A 15,229-nucleotide genomic window follows, 5' to 3' on the forward strand; every position below is an offset into this window, starting at 1 on the left:
TCTTTGGCTGTCCTCTTGGTCTGATTTACTTGGAAATTCCCAGCCGCATATGCGATTGGAGGGTCTGTGATTTCACAACCTCACCGTGATGTCAGGGCCGTTGAGCGCTCGCATTTCCCTGGCAGACACGACAAAGGAAGAGACTACGTCATTCCACGGCTTATTTGACTGTGACGGCCAGATAGGTCTCCCTCGACCCTGTATATTGGAACTGGGATCGATCGAGAATCAAACTCGCCAGCCAAAAGGATCACCCGTCTGAGTGTATATAACAGTATAGCTTCAAGGCGCTGTTATATACGTACATATATTGACGGACACAAATTACCACGTTGTGGGATAATACGAGCATTCCTGCAACAAAATGGCAACGTCTCGAGCAGCCTATCTGGTGGAGAAGGCCATGAGCCATGAGAAAGTCGCAGTCACCACCGATGTGTCCAACTACGCTGCGAATGACTATGGAGACCATAGTAATAAGATGAAAGCTCTCACGTGGCAGGGGAAGAATTGCGTGAAATTGGGTAGGTTATTCCAGACCTTTCATGATCAGCATACCCTTATAGCGACGAGACTAGAAGTTACATCTTTGCTGATGCTATTTCTGACCTTGTTATCGTATAGTTGAGACGGCGAAACCGAAGGTCATCGATGATAGAGATATTATTCTGAAAGTGACAGGCAGCACGGTTTGTGGCAGCGATTTGCATCTCCTCCACGGTACGCTTCGCTTAGTTTGGACTATCTTCTGTGCACAATTGCTGCTCTGCTTTCGGAATTCCTGTTGATATGTCATCCGGTACCTGCTCCTAGCCGTTATTCCGGAACTCCAAAAGGGTGATATCCTGGGCCACGAGTTCTGTGGTATTGTCGAGAGCGTGGGACCCGGCGCCAGTCGGGTCAAGGTTGGAGACCGCGTCGTCGTATCCTTCCAAATCGCATGCGGTGAATGCTTCTACTGTAAGCAGAAGCTCTCGTCAGTGTGTGAGCGGACAAATGCGAGCCAGCTTTGCAATTCAATGTATGGGCGTCGGACGGCTGGTATGGCTCCCTTTTTCTCCTCTGGCAACCTATTCGGCAATGATGCCAGTAGGATATGGTATGCTGAATGCTACTGTAGGTATATTCGGATATTCTCACTTCACAGGAGGTTTTGCTGGAGGGCAGGCCGAATACGTCCGCGTTCCTTTTGGCGACGTGAACTCCCTCAAGCTGCCTGATAATGTTCCTGACGAGAAAGGACTCTACCTGTCTGACGTGCTGGCTACTTCGTGGAATGCAGTTGTTGATACAGGCGTCGCGCAGGGTGATACGGTGGCGATCTGGGGTGCAGGCCCAGTTGGGCAGATGGCAGCTGAATTTAGCTTTTTAAATGGTGCCAACAGGGTGATTCTGATAGACGGCGGTGCGGGAGCATGGCGGCTTGACTTTGTCAAGAAGTTCGCTCCCAAACTTGAGACCATCGATTTCACGAGGCTGCCCAAGGGCGAAACGGTCCGCTCGACGTTGAAGAAAATGTGTGACAACCGTGGGCCCGATGTCGCGATCGAATGCGCCTCTGGCGAATATGAGCAAGGCTGGACTCATTATTTCGAAACCTTGCTTGGTATGGAGACAGATACGTCGGAACTTATCAACGAGATGATTACTTCTGTCCGGGCATTTGGACGCTGCGGTGTCACTGGTGTATATGCTGGCTACGTATGTAGTGCTTCTCTCCATCGCACATACCCTTCAATTCATTGACTCAGGGATGAGTGCCTTTTCCGCTGATAATAGGTGAATCTTTAGTGCAATCATTTCAACATCGGTTCTCTCATGCAGACGGGAATCCGCCTAATTGGTAACGGACAGGCTCCCGTACACAAGTACTGGGAGCATCTCTTGCAGCTCATCCAAGAGGACAAGATCCGTCCTCTAGATATGGTGACCCACCGTTTCAAGATTGATGACTTGGAGAAGGTGTACGCCCTGTTCGATAAGCGAGAGCCTGGCCTGCAAAAGGTTTTCATCCAGACGAGATTCTCCGCACCCCCTTCACCAGGTGCCCCAGCCTTGACGGAGTTGTGAGCTTCTACTCCAAGTATATATATATGTTCGATGAATGCCGCAATGTATTACAATGTATTTGGCAATTGATCATGGTTCTTTCCACAGTGGACGAGAAGGACGAGAACAATGCCCGGCGCAGTTGGACGGATAATTCCGGTTTGATTGAAGAACACGCAAGAGCATGTGCGATGAATATATAATAACCGAATCGTCGGTTCTCGTGATGTAAAAATTTACTGATAGTTCGGAATAGCCAAATTGACGATACGTTTCCGGAAGAAAACAATTAGTCTGCATTAGCATTACGGTCAGCATTTCCAAATGGTATCCGAGAAAAGGCGCTTGCGTAATCAGTGCAAGAACCTTCCCTCAGGTACGGTGCTTTGGCCATTTGCAGGTCTCTCTTTTGGTTCACTTGCATTTGATACGCGGACAGGGCGGATAGAATATAAACACAGGCCACCGCACTTGATAATTCCATTTGCGCGAACGTGTTGAAATCCATTCTCGGGACCCCCGAAAAAAGACCGCACAAGACGACCAACTTAATGATAGGCTGCCTCAAGTCCGGCATCCACTTGACGACCCGGGAGCTCGGAAGATGAGAAGAGTTGCCCGGCAGTAGACGCTAAACTTAATACCGGCGTGCTTGCGATTGATAAGAATAATAGCTCATATAAGGCAATTGAGCATAGCTGTCCATCGTCCTCGCTCGCGAAAGAATTGATCCACAGAGAAAAAAAAAGTCATAAGCTATCTGACGATTTCACCATTTCTGGACTTCCGAATCGGAGTATTATTTGGGAAAAGGAGGGTGGGACAACGGTGCCAAGGTTCCAATGGCTCGAACGATGGCAGTCCTGTTTAGCAAAATCCCAACTGAATTGCGCAGCTACCAGCTACTCTCTTGGAGGGGGAACCGTGGTGATCAAACGCGTCAAGTGGGGAAACGGCAATGTTAGCGCGATCAGATAAGACAAGAGCTCTGCCGGATCGTACGATCCCCAGTCACGTGGGAGCGACATCGGTCCGGAAGTCGGTGTTCTTGGTGATATCACGTGGGCCGCGCACACAGAGATAATCTAATCTGATCCCAGCCCTTCCCCTCCAGATGTCTCTTTCCTTCCCCTTGTCATTCCTTGACCTTCTCGTCCTTCCTACCCCGTCGGAGGATTTCCTCTCCCTTTCTCCATCATCTAGAATATCTCAGAGGCAACCCACGCGCTCAATTGCGCGTGCGTGGGAAGTGCCGTCCGTCTTCTGCCTTCGACGCACCTGGTTGGACGTTCCTCCGTGCCTCCGATCGATACGATACGTCAGTCAGCTGTGGCCTTGCAGCGCCGGCGCTCAGTTTTTCCCGAAACCCCATCCCGCCAACCAGCGCTGACAGACATCAGGCAACGTCTTTCAGAATTCTGCTTTTTATTTCAACACAGGAGCTGAGCGCGATTTAGAGCGGCCATGGCAGCGACTGTGTCGACGCCGTCGTCTGCTGGCTCACCTGCCGCTCTCGCACCAGCCTTGGCCCCAGCACCGCCAACGAAGCCTGCGGTGTCAACGGCGTCCCCGAGCCCCGGACTCCCGGGTTCGGTGACAACCAAGGAATGGGTGATCCCACCGCGACCCAAGCCTGGACGGAAGCCGGCTACGGACACACCACCCACGAAGCGCAAGGCTCAGAATCGCGCAGCTCAGCGAGCGTTTCGTGAGAGGCGTGCCGCCCGGGTGGGTGAGCTCGAGGAACAAATCAAGAGGATTGAGGAACAGCATGAAACCCAGCAATCGGCATTCAAGGAGCAGATTGCGGGTCTGACCCGAGAGCTAGAGCAGTGCCAGCGCGAGATTTCATGGTGGAAGAACCGATGCCACTCGCTGGAGCAGGAGATAAATCTCGAAAGGAGCGAGAAGGAGAATCTCCAGNGCAGGCCCAAAGATCTGCAAATGCATCGCAACCCAGTGTCACCGAGCCGGATACGGTTCCTATTTTGATCAGCAGGTCGACCAATAACAACCAGTCTGGTGAACACCAGACCAACCACAGTGATTCTATCAACCGCTCCACCGATGATAGGGAAGGGCAACGAGAGAGAGTTCCATCCGGCTGCAGCAGATGCTCGACTGCGCGTTGCCAGTGTATTGAAGATGCCTTCCAGATATCGCATCTGGTCGACAACCATGATACTTCTTCTCCTAAGCGTCCTCACTCCCCCAGCAAGGATGATAGTTCCAAACGCCAGCATCCCGAGCCGCAGATCAAGCCTGAACCGGAGCAGATGGAGATCGATTTCACGGCGCGCTTTGCAGCTCCTCGACCACAAGCAGCAAGTGAATCCCGTGCGAGTTCCACGCCCCCTGCTGATCGCTGCGGATTCTGTGAAGATGGCACTGCCTGCATCTGTGCGGAGATGGCAGACCAAGCGGAACAGCAAGACTCATTCGAGAACAACCGGCTGGCTCCCATTCAGAACCTGTCTCAATTTACTCCACCACCCTCAGATGGTGATGTCCGTCCCGATCTGACCCTTCCTTCCATCAGCCAAGCCACGAATCCTTGCGCCAATGGTCCCGGAACATGTGCCCAATGCCTGGCCGATCCACGGAGCACCCTCTTTTGCAAGTCCTTGGCTGCGGCACGTAAAGCCAATGGGGGTTCTGGCGGCTGCTGTGGAGGCAAGGGTGCTGATGGGGGCTGCTGTCAATCACGGCCATCCACCCGCAACTCGACGTCTAATGGCGAAACGCCCCTGACTCTCACATGTGCTGATGCATTCACGACATTGTCACGACACCCGAACTTTTCTCAGGCTACTGATGAGCTGGCTACCTGGTTGCCGAAACTGCATACCTTACCTAAACCGCGCGATGTTTCTTACGGCAACAGACCGGCTATGGAAGTTGAGGCGGCTAGTGTTATGGGTGTCTTGCGATACTTCGATAGGAGATTCGCTGATAAGTGAATGCCTGGATGTGGAATTGCCAAAGTTTAATCTGATATCCACTTCAGCAATGCTTTTGCGGGTTGTCAACGAACTCCATGAGACCTCTCGATGTACTCCCGTCCCGAGATGACGCGGTCTCGCGTGTGGGGATGACGATGAGGGATGGAGCTATGTGTCTGTCACATATAGGGAGAGAGGTTTGTCGCCCATCTAATTTATTAACATCTGTGCTTTATGCATGGAAATGTATGCGATTTCGAGCTCGTCATCCAGTGTTCGGTTTATACATCGCAAAAAGTTGTCGCGAGGGAAAGCATCTTCGCGTGTTATGCAATTCAAAGAGGGTCCTTCTAGTCAGGAGACCGAAGATATGTTAATGTGAATACGAGACAGATGGTCTGACGGTTTGTTTCAAATGGAGTCTGGTTAGGTTCTACTGGGTTATGGCATGATACGGAATTGAACAACTACATGTATCTCTAATTTGCGGATGCTAACGCGATAGGCCATGTTTATTTCACTACTCTCCTCTACTCGTCATATCAGGTTAGGATCTTGAATCAAAGTGGGTGTATTTTCAACATCGAAAAGCATTGTTCCATTGTTTACCTATAAAGGCCTGGGCAATTTGCATGTAGCATCAGTAGGAATATCGCTGATTAATAAGAAAAAGCTCTGCATTGTCAACGAAGAGTCTTGTATAAGTCAACTTCATAAACTGGCGAGAGGCATGGCTTCATCAACGCGAACAGGGACTGTTATGCAGGTGAGAACTGCCTAGGTACTAGATGAGTCTTATACCAGGAGCAAATAAGCTACAGATCCCTGACAACATGTTTGGAGACTATTATGTAACCCTGACATGAAACCCTTTCCCTTCATTGAAAGAAAAGAATGGGCGATTAACAACGGGCCATTCTCCTTCTCAGGGCCTCTGAGCCACCTCTGCGGTTGCGACAGAAAGCCGAAACCAATGAGGCAGTGCTGGACACGACCATATCATGCCAGGTCCAAATGGACAGCTGGTAAAGGTCGTGAGCTGAGGCCCATGATGAGGAGAAGAAGAAGAAACGGATCGGGAAAGAGGAAAGTGCAACGTTTGGCGAGAGAACGCAAAGGAACAAGATTATTCCGGGCTGGTCATTGACTGTAATTGGAAAAGACATGATTGGCTGAAACGATGCCAGTCCCGTGACTTGTGGGCGGCCATGCGGGAGTGCTCAATCCGAGGTTCCCCGTGATGCCGAACAAGCGTGAAGGAATGTCCGATTCTTGTCACTTCAACTAATTATTAGACCACGCACGACGTCGACGTTGCTTGCCGCAGACCTTGTTTCGCGTGCCACGACGGATTGAGGTCTTCATCATGATTTCCCAAAAGGTTGCGCAGCAGTCGCTGCGACGCTGTATGTTGGCCTTGCCATTGAGGTTCCTGTTCTATGAACTGCACTGACTGGGCATGCGATGCAGTGGCCATCCAGCCTTCCTCGGCACTGGCTTCGTCGATGGCCAAGTTTGCCTCCCCTGCCGCTGTTGCGACTGGAAGATACATGCAGATCAGGTTGGTCTTCTTCCTGTTGAATATTTCTATTTTCATGTGCCATTGGGTTTTATCACCTGGTTCTGGCGTGTAATCGACGTCATGCTCGATTCTATCCTGTCTACGACATATACACACACCTTAATTTCTCGAAAACAGAATATCTAATCCAATGCAGGCCAACCTCATCGACCACCAACACTACCGATCCGACCAAGATCCTTGCCCAGCAGCGTCTCAACCGCCCTGTTTCTCCGCACCTGTCCATCTACCGCCCCCAGATTACCTGGTACCTTAGTGCTCTGCACCGTATTACGGGCTCTCTTGCATCTGGTGGATTGTACGTCTTCGCGACTGCTTACCTTGCGGCGCCTCTGTTTGGCTGGCACCTCGAATCCGCCTCAATTGCTGCCGCTTTCGGTGCCTTGCCTCTTGCTGCCAAGTTCGCCATCAAGCTCGGTCTTGCACTCCCCGTCACCTTCCACAGCTTCAACGGTGTGCGACACTTGGTGTGGGATCTGGGCCGCCAGTTCACCAACAAGCAGGTCATTAGGACTGGTTGGACTGTGGTGGGACTGAGCGTGACCACCGCTGTTCTCTTTGCGTTGTTGTAAAGTGTCTTTCACTGATTCATTTTGTTTCTTTCTTGTTGTCTAAAGATACTCTATTAGAGCTCTCAAGCCCTAGGAATATCAAAACAGGGTTACTATCAAATTATTCTTTTCCCTTTTCCCTGCATTTATGCTAAAATGGATCTGGTGATTCCCATGACACTTACGATTGTTCTGGGCGAACAGAATCAGAATACCCTGTTCTGGAGAAGAGACAACTGAAGGGCAAGAAAAGAAAGGAGAAGAAAAGAGAGAGAGAAAGAGAAACTCTAGTATTAATTTTGAGGATCCATGACTAATAGCTAACGAAGTTTCTAGTCCCTGGTTACAGACCTTCTAACCCGGCGCCATGCAAGTCCCGGGGCCGACAAAGAATTGAGCGAAAAAAAAAAGCCAATTAGTCTAAGAGTACCGTGCAGGATATTAATCACTTTTGTGTCCCATCCGCCATCCACGACGTCCCTTCCTGATTAACGCCCAAGCCATTCTGAAGATGAGGGGAAGAGGGGCACAGAAGAGAAGAGGAGAGGAGAGAAAAGAAGAGAAGAAGAAAAAAGAAGAGCGAGGTTTTTGAATATTCGAGGTTGCAGTGTGTCGACGCGATTTTCACAGAGGGTGCAAAAGTTTGAATCGAGGTAGTGGCCAGTTCTTAATCTGCAATGATGCTGTCAATATGGAAAGACGCACTCCGGAGAACGTGGTGATTGATGTCGGAAAATGCGTGATGACAAGGATGGAGGTGCTGTGTAAAAAGGCTGGCTGGTCCTACCTTTCATGGTACCACGTGACAATTTGCATTTCCTCTCATGCTGGACAGGGCTCGGAGGAGGATTTGGTGGAAAGGGCTTAGGCGATGGCGGATCGTGTACGGAGTAAGGCATCAGACCACATGCTCCAGACATTATTTCTGTGTCGGAAACGTCCTGATTCTTCGACGCCAACCTGGCAACAATTTGAGACAGCATCTTCGTTGAGTCCACTGCGTTGTTTTCGTTTAACAATGTGTGTGCTGTGGATGCGCTATTCACAATGAAGGATGATATTGACTTCGTCGTGTCAAAGGAGCCAGGAAAGGGGTCTTCTTGTGCTATTCCTGAAGATCGAAAGTTATAAGAATGGCTGGACTCAGATAATAATAAGACCGGTTTGCATTTCAAGCTCGAAGAAAGTTCTAATGATTTGGATGGATTGCAGGCAACCTTTTAACCTCTTATACTTTCTACGCAGTCTACCCTATCCCTCTACGAGATACACCGCCATCTCACTGGGTGTCGCATCAAACGGGAAGCAGCGGCGTGCTCGCCTCGTTTTGGAAGAAGACATGCGGATTTCACGGGAAATATGACTGGTAATCGAAAAAAAAGATATCGCGGAAACGGGCACCTTACGGTTCGTTGGGCCGTCTGCAAGGGCCCGGCCAACCGGTTTGTTGTGGAAAGCCGACGTTTGACACGTTCCGATACCTTCCCGCGTGTGTTTATTCAATAAGCGCTCGGATGCTGAGGTGCTCCCGATAGAAAAAATGGCTCCATGATGGAAGTTGACCGTTATTGAGCCACGTCGCGTTGCTGTATGTGGCCTTGACGGCAAATCGCGGGGAGACATGGAGATGCAGGAACGGTTCCTCACAGCCGCATCTTCCTGCCAATGGAAGAAGAAGCAGCAAAGCATACCTAACTTGTGGACCCCGGGGTCCCTTTAAGTTGAATCACCGGCTCTGTGGAGACCGTGACTTTTGTCAAGGTTGAGCAGGAAGGGACCTCTTCTTTTTCTGCAAATATCCAATCTAGCCACGGGTATAAGTGACACCCGTCGGACTTCCCCCATGACGTCTCTGCGGAGAATCGAGATCTCTTTCAATCACGGATGCATTCGTCACCCATTTGTCCTTATGGATAAGTCTGGGCCTTCAATTCAATAGCACGTGTTTTCGAGGAAGCATTTCGATTTCTGGGGACTGTCAGCCCGGTTGTGGGTGAGACAAACGGAACAATGACAGAAGGAAACAACGTCACCTGTGGGAGACACGGAGAGAGAGCTTAAGATCGAATTGGTATGAACTTTCGTGAAGGAATTTTCGGGAATCTGCTGGATCACGGCAAGGCCATTCGGTATAAAATCATCCACTTTGATGTGTCCCGAAACTGAACGAAACGAAACGTGCGTCCGATGCTCAATCAGCTTTAGGGGAGGGGAAATTCTGATCTCGACTGAGGGGAGAACGTTGAACTAAACGAGAAATTACGTACGCACTACTGAGACCAATTCGACTAAACTCCTCAGTCACCAAACAGGCTGAAAAAGAGGCAAAACTTAAACGCTCAACAGACATGCATTATCCTACTTTCTTGTTGCAGGTAACCTGAAAATGGCATCGGTCATGAAGGGTACCTTGGTGGCATTCGGTATAACGAGGACTTTACCTAGACGGTCCGCTGCTACCTTCCCGGATCAAGGATCTTTCTATCAAAAAGTCTGACAAGGCAACCATCTCCAACCACGGAAGCAGGCGAAGTATCTCGTCCTGCTAATTATATTCCAAAATTTTGGGTCTGTACTTCTTTCCTCTGGAGAGAAAGCATGGATGAGCTCATTGCCGCTATACAGATTATGAATGGTATAGTACAACAATAGGGCAATGGACTGACTTTTTGCAGTATTTCTTACTTGGAGATCTTGCAAACCTACTAGGTACAGTACAATGAAGCGGCACCAGTGTTACCACTGAACACCCATGTCGTGCACGGTTCGGGCGAACGGCTACAACATCTTGGACATACCATGTATGTAAACTGCATTTGTTGGGATGACAGCTGGCCGCTTCCTTCAGCTACGGTGTTATGCTACATCTCAACAATTGCCATTTTTGTTTTCTTGATTGGGTGGTTTTCTTAATAGTATCCCTGAAAGGTGGGATTTTACGAAGCGTCGCCTATCATGGCCTGCAGCAGGAGCGCATGGCGTGCACAAACGGAAATGCACTTGCTTTTGAAAACCTTAGTCCGAATTAGGTTATGAGAATATACATTCAAGCTTGAAATTATGTACCCATACTACAAGTATGTATATCTTGATAAATTGGTATGGAACCGACCAGTCCCGGACTCCTGTGACGGGAGCCGAATTGCGAGGGTAGACGTCCTCGAGGAGAGATTTATTACAATAATCATAGTTTTCAATACAAGTCTCACTTTAATGTCAAAATATCGCAGTGAGAATTCAGGTCTGTCCTCATAACGATGGAATCTTTCTAGTGGTTCCTGACAGGCGGCGGACATCCATCGCCAACCCATCCCAAATAGGATTAGCGTGACACCTGATCCAATCTTCAACATCGGACAGACTCGAGGCCGATGTCCAGACGATTTGACCTTCTCCGCGAAATTTCGCGCTTTTCACCCTTCCGCTATCCGCATTATGGCTTCGAAATTCTCTATTCGCTCATTGAGGGCTATTTCGTCCTCGGCGCGCCCTCGTTCGACATGTCTTAGAGCCTCCAATTTACCGTCCGCCGTCTCCCAGAGACGTGGACTCTCTACTACGACGGAGTCGTCGCCGCCGGAGAGCAGCAGCACTCAGGCTAATGAGACACAGAAACCCCGCTGGTCGTATACTCCCCCAGCTGCCAAAGCGCCATTCAGGCTACGGGCCCATTCCACGCGCCCTGAATTTCCCGTGAACGAAGATCCTGCAGTCCTCAACGAATTCTACGTCCGGTTTCTTGGAAATGGGGGGGACAAGCTTCTTTCAGAGGAGGTCAAATGGCTCGCTGTTACGCACAAGAGTTTTGACCAGGGACGGAGAGGATTCAATGACCGTCTGGCATTTCTGGGTACGTTTGGAAGGAGAATTCTTTTCTTACCACCCACCGCACCCGCTAATGTGATTTTTCACGGAGCAGGCAAACGAATAGTCCAACTGCAGGCTTCTTTGGCCCTGGTGCAAGATGCGGGCAATTTCGCAAGAGAGGTCCCGGAGGACCCTCATGGACGACAACCGTTCACACACCCGGCCCTGGATGGCTTAAAAAATCTCACCAGCAACACCAGGGGCTTCCTTACGAGCAAGTGGAAAATCGCGCAGCTGGCCCGGGACTACGACCTGCAGAAGGTTATCAGATGGGCACCAAGAATGGTAAATCATTGTATCCCCCGTCCAAGTCATTCTACGTTGTGGCTAACAGAAGCAATTACAACAGCCTGACGACTTGCAGGCTTCTGGAATCGACACCGTTCTAACTCAAACAATGTACGCGATAGTTGGTGCTATTGCCCTTGAGAAGGGTGGCCGCGTTGCCAACAAGATTGCGCAAGAAAAGATACTAGCTCCCCTGGGCCTGAAGTCAGCGATTTCTTGATCCGAAATTCATGGAGGGATGGTGTGGACTGAGCATTTCATGGCGTTTATTTCTCCATTTTTCTCCCCTTGTGCTGGATAGTTTTTTTTTTTACCGCCTGTATATGTATTTTTACTCGGGTCGCATTTGGTTATGCTGATACCATTCCTGGGCGGTTTTGTAGATGTACAATACGAGCTAGATGTCCTACAAAATGGTAACGGAATAGAGTGATGAAAAAAAAAAGGAATGTCTGATCCCTCTGACACCGCCTGTGTAACGGCAAATAAACAGAATACACAGCCAGCTCTTATGGAACCCTCAATCCGACGGATTCTACTCTCCGCCCCTCAGTATCGCAAGGGTCAGCAATGGGGTAAACCTGCAGACTACATGACAGAATGCCAGAGTAATCACAGGCCAAAAATGTTGTTGTCTTGCACTGTCTATAGGGGGCGTGGTAAGAAGAAAAGAAAGAAAAAAAGAAAGGCGGGGAGTCAAATTTGTAGCGAAATTTTGAGGCGCTGGCGCGGAACACGGCGCTAGTCTCGATATGGCTGTCTGGCGGATCTCTCCAAGCCTGCTGGAACTCGGATAGGCCGAACCGGCCATGTGGAGGGAGGATGATGCCCGCAGTGCTCGAGACCAGACAGACAGACAGTCCAGTCCGATATCAATCTCCCCAAACCCCACGGTCGACGTCCTGTGAACTCAAAAGAGTGACATTTTTCGCGATTCTGGTTGTCTATAGATCTGCGAGTTTTTGTCGTGCAATGCATCTATAAAACTATCTGGGCAACCGCAGAATGACCACTGTGATCCCCCGACGCTGAGGCAAGCATCACGCACACCACACTCCCGCCATGGCGTCGGCTATCTTCTTCCTGGACTTGAAGGGCAAGGTATGTCGTCAGGGAATTTCTCTTTAGCAAATTTGAAGAATACAAAATTTCGGTTTTGTTTTTCTGGCAAAGAAAAAGTTATCTTCTTCGTGGAACTTGCTGACCCGTGTTCGCTATTTCGCAGACCCTTCTTGCCCGCAACTATCGCGGTGACATTCCCATGTCCGCTGTTGAGAAATTCCCTATCCTCCTCAGCGAAGCCGAAGAAGAGAGTTCTGCAGTCCCTCCTTGCTTTTCTCATGAAGGAATCAATGTACGTCATGTGCCCGTTGTCGTTGCGACACGATTCTACATTGCCCAAACCCCACCGTCTGCTTCCGTTCGCAGCTGTTAACGAGAGTCTGTCGCAGTACCTCTATATTCGTCACAGTAACCTTTACCTTCTTGCTCTAACGAAACGAAACACCAATGCGACCGAGATTCTACTCTTCCTCCACAAGATCGTGGAGGTCTTCACGGAGTACTTCAAGGAATTAGAGGAGGAGAGTATCCGGGACAACTTCGTCATCATTTATGAATTGCTGGACGAGATGATGGATTTCGGATACCCCCAGACCACTGAGAGCAAGATATTGCAAGAGTAAGCAGAAACTCATATTGCAAGGTACCTGGGTGTTCTTGGGCTGACATCCCCCGCCTCTCACAGGTATATCACACAAGAGTCGCACAAATTGGAAGTCCAGGCGCGACCGCCTATAGCTGTCACAAATGCTGTCTCGTGGAGAAGCGAAGGCATCCGGTATCGCAAGAACGAAGTGTTCCTGGACGTCATCGAGTCGCTGAATCTTCTCGTATCCTCAAATGGCAATGTCTTGCGTTCTGAGATCCTGGGCGCGATCAAGATGAAGTGTTACCTGAGTGGTATGCCGGAGCTTCGTCTCGGGTTAAACGATAAGGTCATGTTTGAAACCACTGGCCGGGCGACTAGAGGTAAAGCCGTCGAGATGGAAGATGTCAAGTTCCACCAATGTGTACGACTCTCGAGGTTCGAAAATGACAGGACGATTAGCTTCATTCCACCCGACGGAGAGTTCGAACTCATGAGCTACCGCCTAAATACGCAGGTCAAACCCTTGATCTGGGTGGAGTGCTTGGTAGAATCGCATTCGGGTTCACGGATCGAGTACATGCTGAAGGTGAGTAGTGCGATGCTATTGGCAAAGCAGACTAACTTCTTTATCTGACAACCCTGCTCGATGTCCAGGCGAAAGCCCAGTTTAAGCGCCGCAGTACCGCCAATAATGTGGAGATCCTGGTTCCTGTCCCGGAAGACGCGGATTCTCCCCGTTTCCGGACGAACATTGGATCGGTCCATTATGCGCCGGAGAAATCGGCGATCATTTGGAAGATCAAGCAGTTTGGGGGCGGCAAAGAATTCTTGATGCGTGCCGAGCTTGGCCTGCCATCGGTTAAGGGTGACGACGAACGTGGCGGCGGCATGACAGGAGGGTTTGGGGGCAGCATGGGTGGTGTGGGCCAACAAGCCAAGGGCAAGAGACCCATCAACGTCAAGTTCGAAATCCCGTACTTCACCACAAGCGGCATCCAAGTACGATACTTGAAGATCACTGAGCCTAAGGTGAGTTCCGCAATTTCCTCCTTTGTCCTTATGCATGGACTATCATACCCCCGGCCCATCATGTCTGCATCGTCTGCATCGCGTCCGGTCCACACTGGTTCGAAGCCTAGGGGACTGTTTGCTTTTTTCTTTGCTGGTCTCACACAGGGATGTGAGCACCGGGTGAAGGAACTTCCCTTTGATGTCCCACCCCTGTCGTGGTTGTCGTGGCGACTGTGCAGGGGTTTCCCATTCGTTCTACAGACTCGGGATGTCAAGGACATGGAAGTTTAGCGTTTTGACACCTTCCTTTCCCATCATCCATCATCCACACCAGTCACATTGTGTCCATCCTTAGTCGACTCGAGAATGATGCTAACTAATCTACCTACTTCTTCCAGTTGCAATACCCCTCCCTCCCTTGGGTTCGATACATCACCCAGTCCGGAGACATAGCAGTCCGGTTGCCAGATGTCCAGTGATTTGATTTGATTTGATTACGCGACGCGATGCGATGTGTAAAATGCATGCATGCATTCCCTCTTTGTCTTCATCTTCGTCTTCTTTTCTCCCTCCCCATTATTACTGGTTTCTGGCCCACCCACCCCCCTTCTTCTTTTTTTTATTTGCTTTTTTTTGCAGTCTCGATACGAAGTTTTTTTTTCTCTGTTAGCACATGTGCGCCTGTGGTCACACGGCTAGTAGCCCCGTGCAGGTCATGTTTTTTTTTTCTTTATCATTGATCATTTGTGCCCTTTACATTACATGCGTACAGTACACTACAGTACAATACAGTACATAGAGAGAGTGAGAGAGATTGCCATACCAATTTAGGCAGGTGAATTGAATTGAGCGCTTGATTGGAAGTGAAGAAAGAAAGAGAGAAGAGAACCCAGAGCCTCCCTCTCATTTCATTTCATGTCTTTTTTTTGTCGTAATTTCGGAGGTTTCCTTTTCCTTTCTCCGCCTGTCCAGTCTGTCCAGTCTGTCTGTCTAGACAGTCGGTCCAATTTGCCCCTCCACCCCCTCCTTGCCCCCCAAAGGTAAAAAGTAGCCCAACTGTAGCACCACGTTCTTTAGAACTGTATGAATCATATTTTACCTGTTTACATGGTAATGTCGGTGATGTCTACCTGCATTTACGCATTCACATATGATGGACATCCTATGTATCCAGCGGATATGATAACTTGGCAGCCCTCTACTGTACTGCAGGGAAGTGTAGTAAAAAAAAATTATGAGTTGATGTAATATGTGCTTTCATTTGCAATATGCTAAGGACAGGGGGGGG

General features: G+C 49.6%; 7 protein-coding genes across 7 annotated transcripts; 6 read left to right on the forward strand and 1 right to left on the reverse strand.

Moving 5' to 3' along the window:
• Positions 1 to 364: 364 nt before the first annotated feature.
• On the forward strand, positions 365 to 2,070 carry VTN77DRAFT_2717 (uncharacterized protein; the record flags this gene model as incomplete). The annotated part of the gene is made up of 5 exons (XM_069418587.1): positions 365 to 524; positions 625 to 720; positions 814 to 1,041; positions 1,121 to 1,701; positions 1,792 to 2,070. The coding sequence occupies 5 exons, from the start codon at positions 365 to 367 to the stop codon at positions 2,068 to 2,070; spliced, it is 1,344 nt and encodes a 447-aa protein (XP_069282198.1).
• A 215-nt stretch (positions 2,071 to 2,285) lies between these two features.
• Positions 2,286 to 2,626, reverse strand: VTN77DRAFT_2718 (uncharacterized protein; the record flags this gene model as incomplete). The annotated part of the gene is made up of 2 exons (XM_069418588.1): positions 2,286 to 2,343; positions 2,472 to 2,626. 2 exons carry the CDS (start codon positions 2,624 to 2,626, stop codon positions 2,286 to 2,288), a joined length of 213 nt encoding a protein of 70 aa, XP_069282199.1.
• Positions 2,627 to 3,513: 887 nt separating this feature from the next.
• On the forward strand, positions 3,514 to 4,041 carry VTN77DRAFT_2719 (uncharacterized protein; the record flags this gene model as incomplete). Its single annotated transcript, XM_069418589.1, has 1 exon — positions 3,514 to 4,041. One exon carries the CDS (start codon positions 3,514 to 3,516, stop codon positions 4,039 to 4,041), a length of 528 nt encoding a protein of 175 aa, XP_069282200.1.
• Positions 4,042 to 4,325: 284 nt separating this feature from the next.
• VTN77DRAFT_2720 (uncharacterized protein) lies at positions 4,326 to 5,009 on the forward strand (the record flags this gene model as incomplete). Its single annotated transcript, XM_069418591.1, has 1 exon — positions 4,326 to 5,009. One exon carries the CDS (start codon positions 4,326 to 4,328, stop codon positions 5,007 to 5,009), a length of 684 nt encoding a protein of 227 aa, XP_069282201.1.
• Positions 5,010 to 6,357: 1,348 nt separating this feature from the next.
• Positions 6,358 to 7,145, forward strand: VTN77DRAFT_2721 (uncharacterized protein; the record flags this gene model as incomplete). The annotated part of the gene is made up of 3 exons (XM_069418592.1): positions 6,358 to 6,397; positions 6,462 to 6,552; positions 6,710 to 7,145. The coding sequence occupies 3 exons, from the start codon at positions 6,358 to 6,360 to the stop codon at positions 7,143 to 7,145; spliced, it is 567 nt and encodes a 188-aa protein (XP_069282202.1).
• A 3,414-nt stretch (positions 7,146 to 10,559) lies between these two features.
• On the forward strand, positions 10,560 to 11,499 carry VTN77DRAFT_2722 (mitochondrial 54S ribosomal protein mL57; the record flags this gene model as incomplete). The annotated part of the gene is made up of 3 exons (XM_069418593.1): positions 10,560 to 10,974; positions 11,044 to 11,276; positions 11,341 to 11,499. 3 exons carry the CDS (start codon positions 10,560 to 10,562, stop codon positions 11,497 to 11,499), a joined length of 807 nt encoding a protein of 268 aa, XP_069282203.1.
• Positions 11,500 to 12,341: 842 nt separating this feature from the next.
• VTN77DRAFT_2723 (uncharacterized protein) lies at positions 12,342 to 14,420 on the forward strand (the record flags this gene model as incomplete). The annotated part of the gene is made up of 6 exons (XM_069418594.1): positions 12,342 to 12,380; positions 12,505 to 12,633; positions 12,731 to 12,960; positions 13,027 to 13,516; positions 13,585 to 13,959; positions 14,340 to 14,420. 6 exons carry the CDS (start codon positions 12,342 to 12,344, stop codon positions 14,418 to 14,420), a joined length of 1,344 nt encoding a protein of 447 aa, XP_069282204.1.
• Between the last annotated feature and the right edge of the window lie 809 nt (positions 14,421 to 15,229).

Source organism: Rasamsonia byssochlamydoides (genome assembly GCF_041956645.1).
Source record: "Rasamsonia byssochlamydoides strain NRRL 3658 unplaced genomic scaffold VTN77scaffold_2, whole genome shotgun sequence".
Lineage (NCBI taxonomy): Eukaryota > Fungi > Ascomycota > Eurotiomycetes > Eurotiales > Trichocomaceae > Rasamsonia > Rasamsonia byssochlamydoides.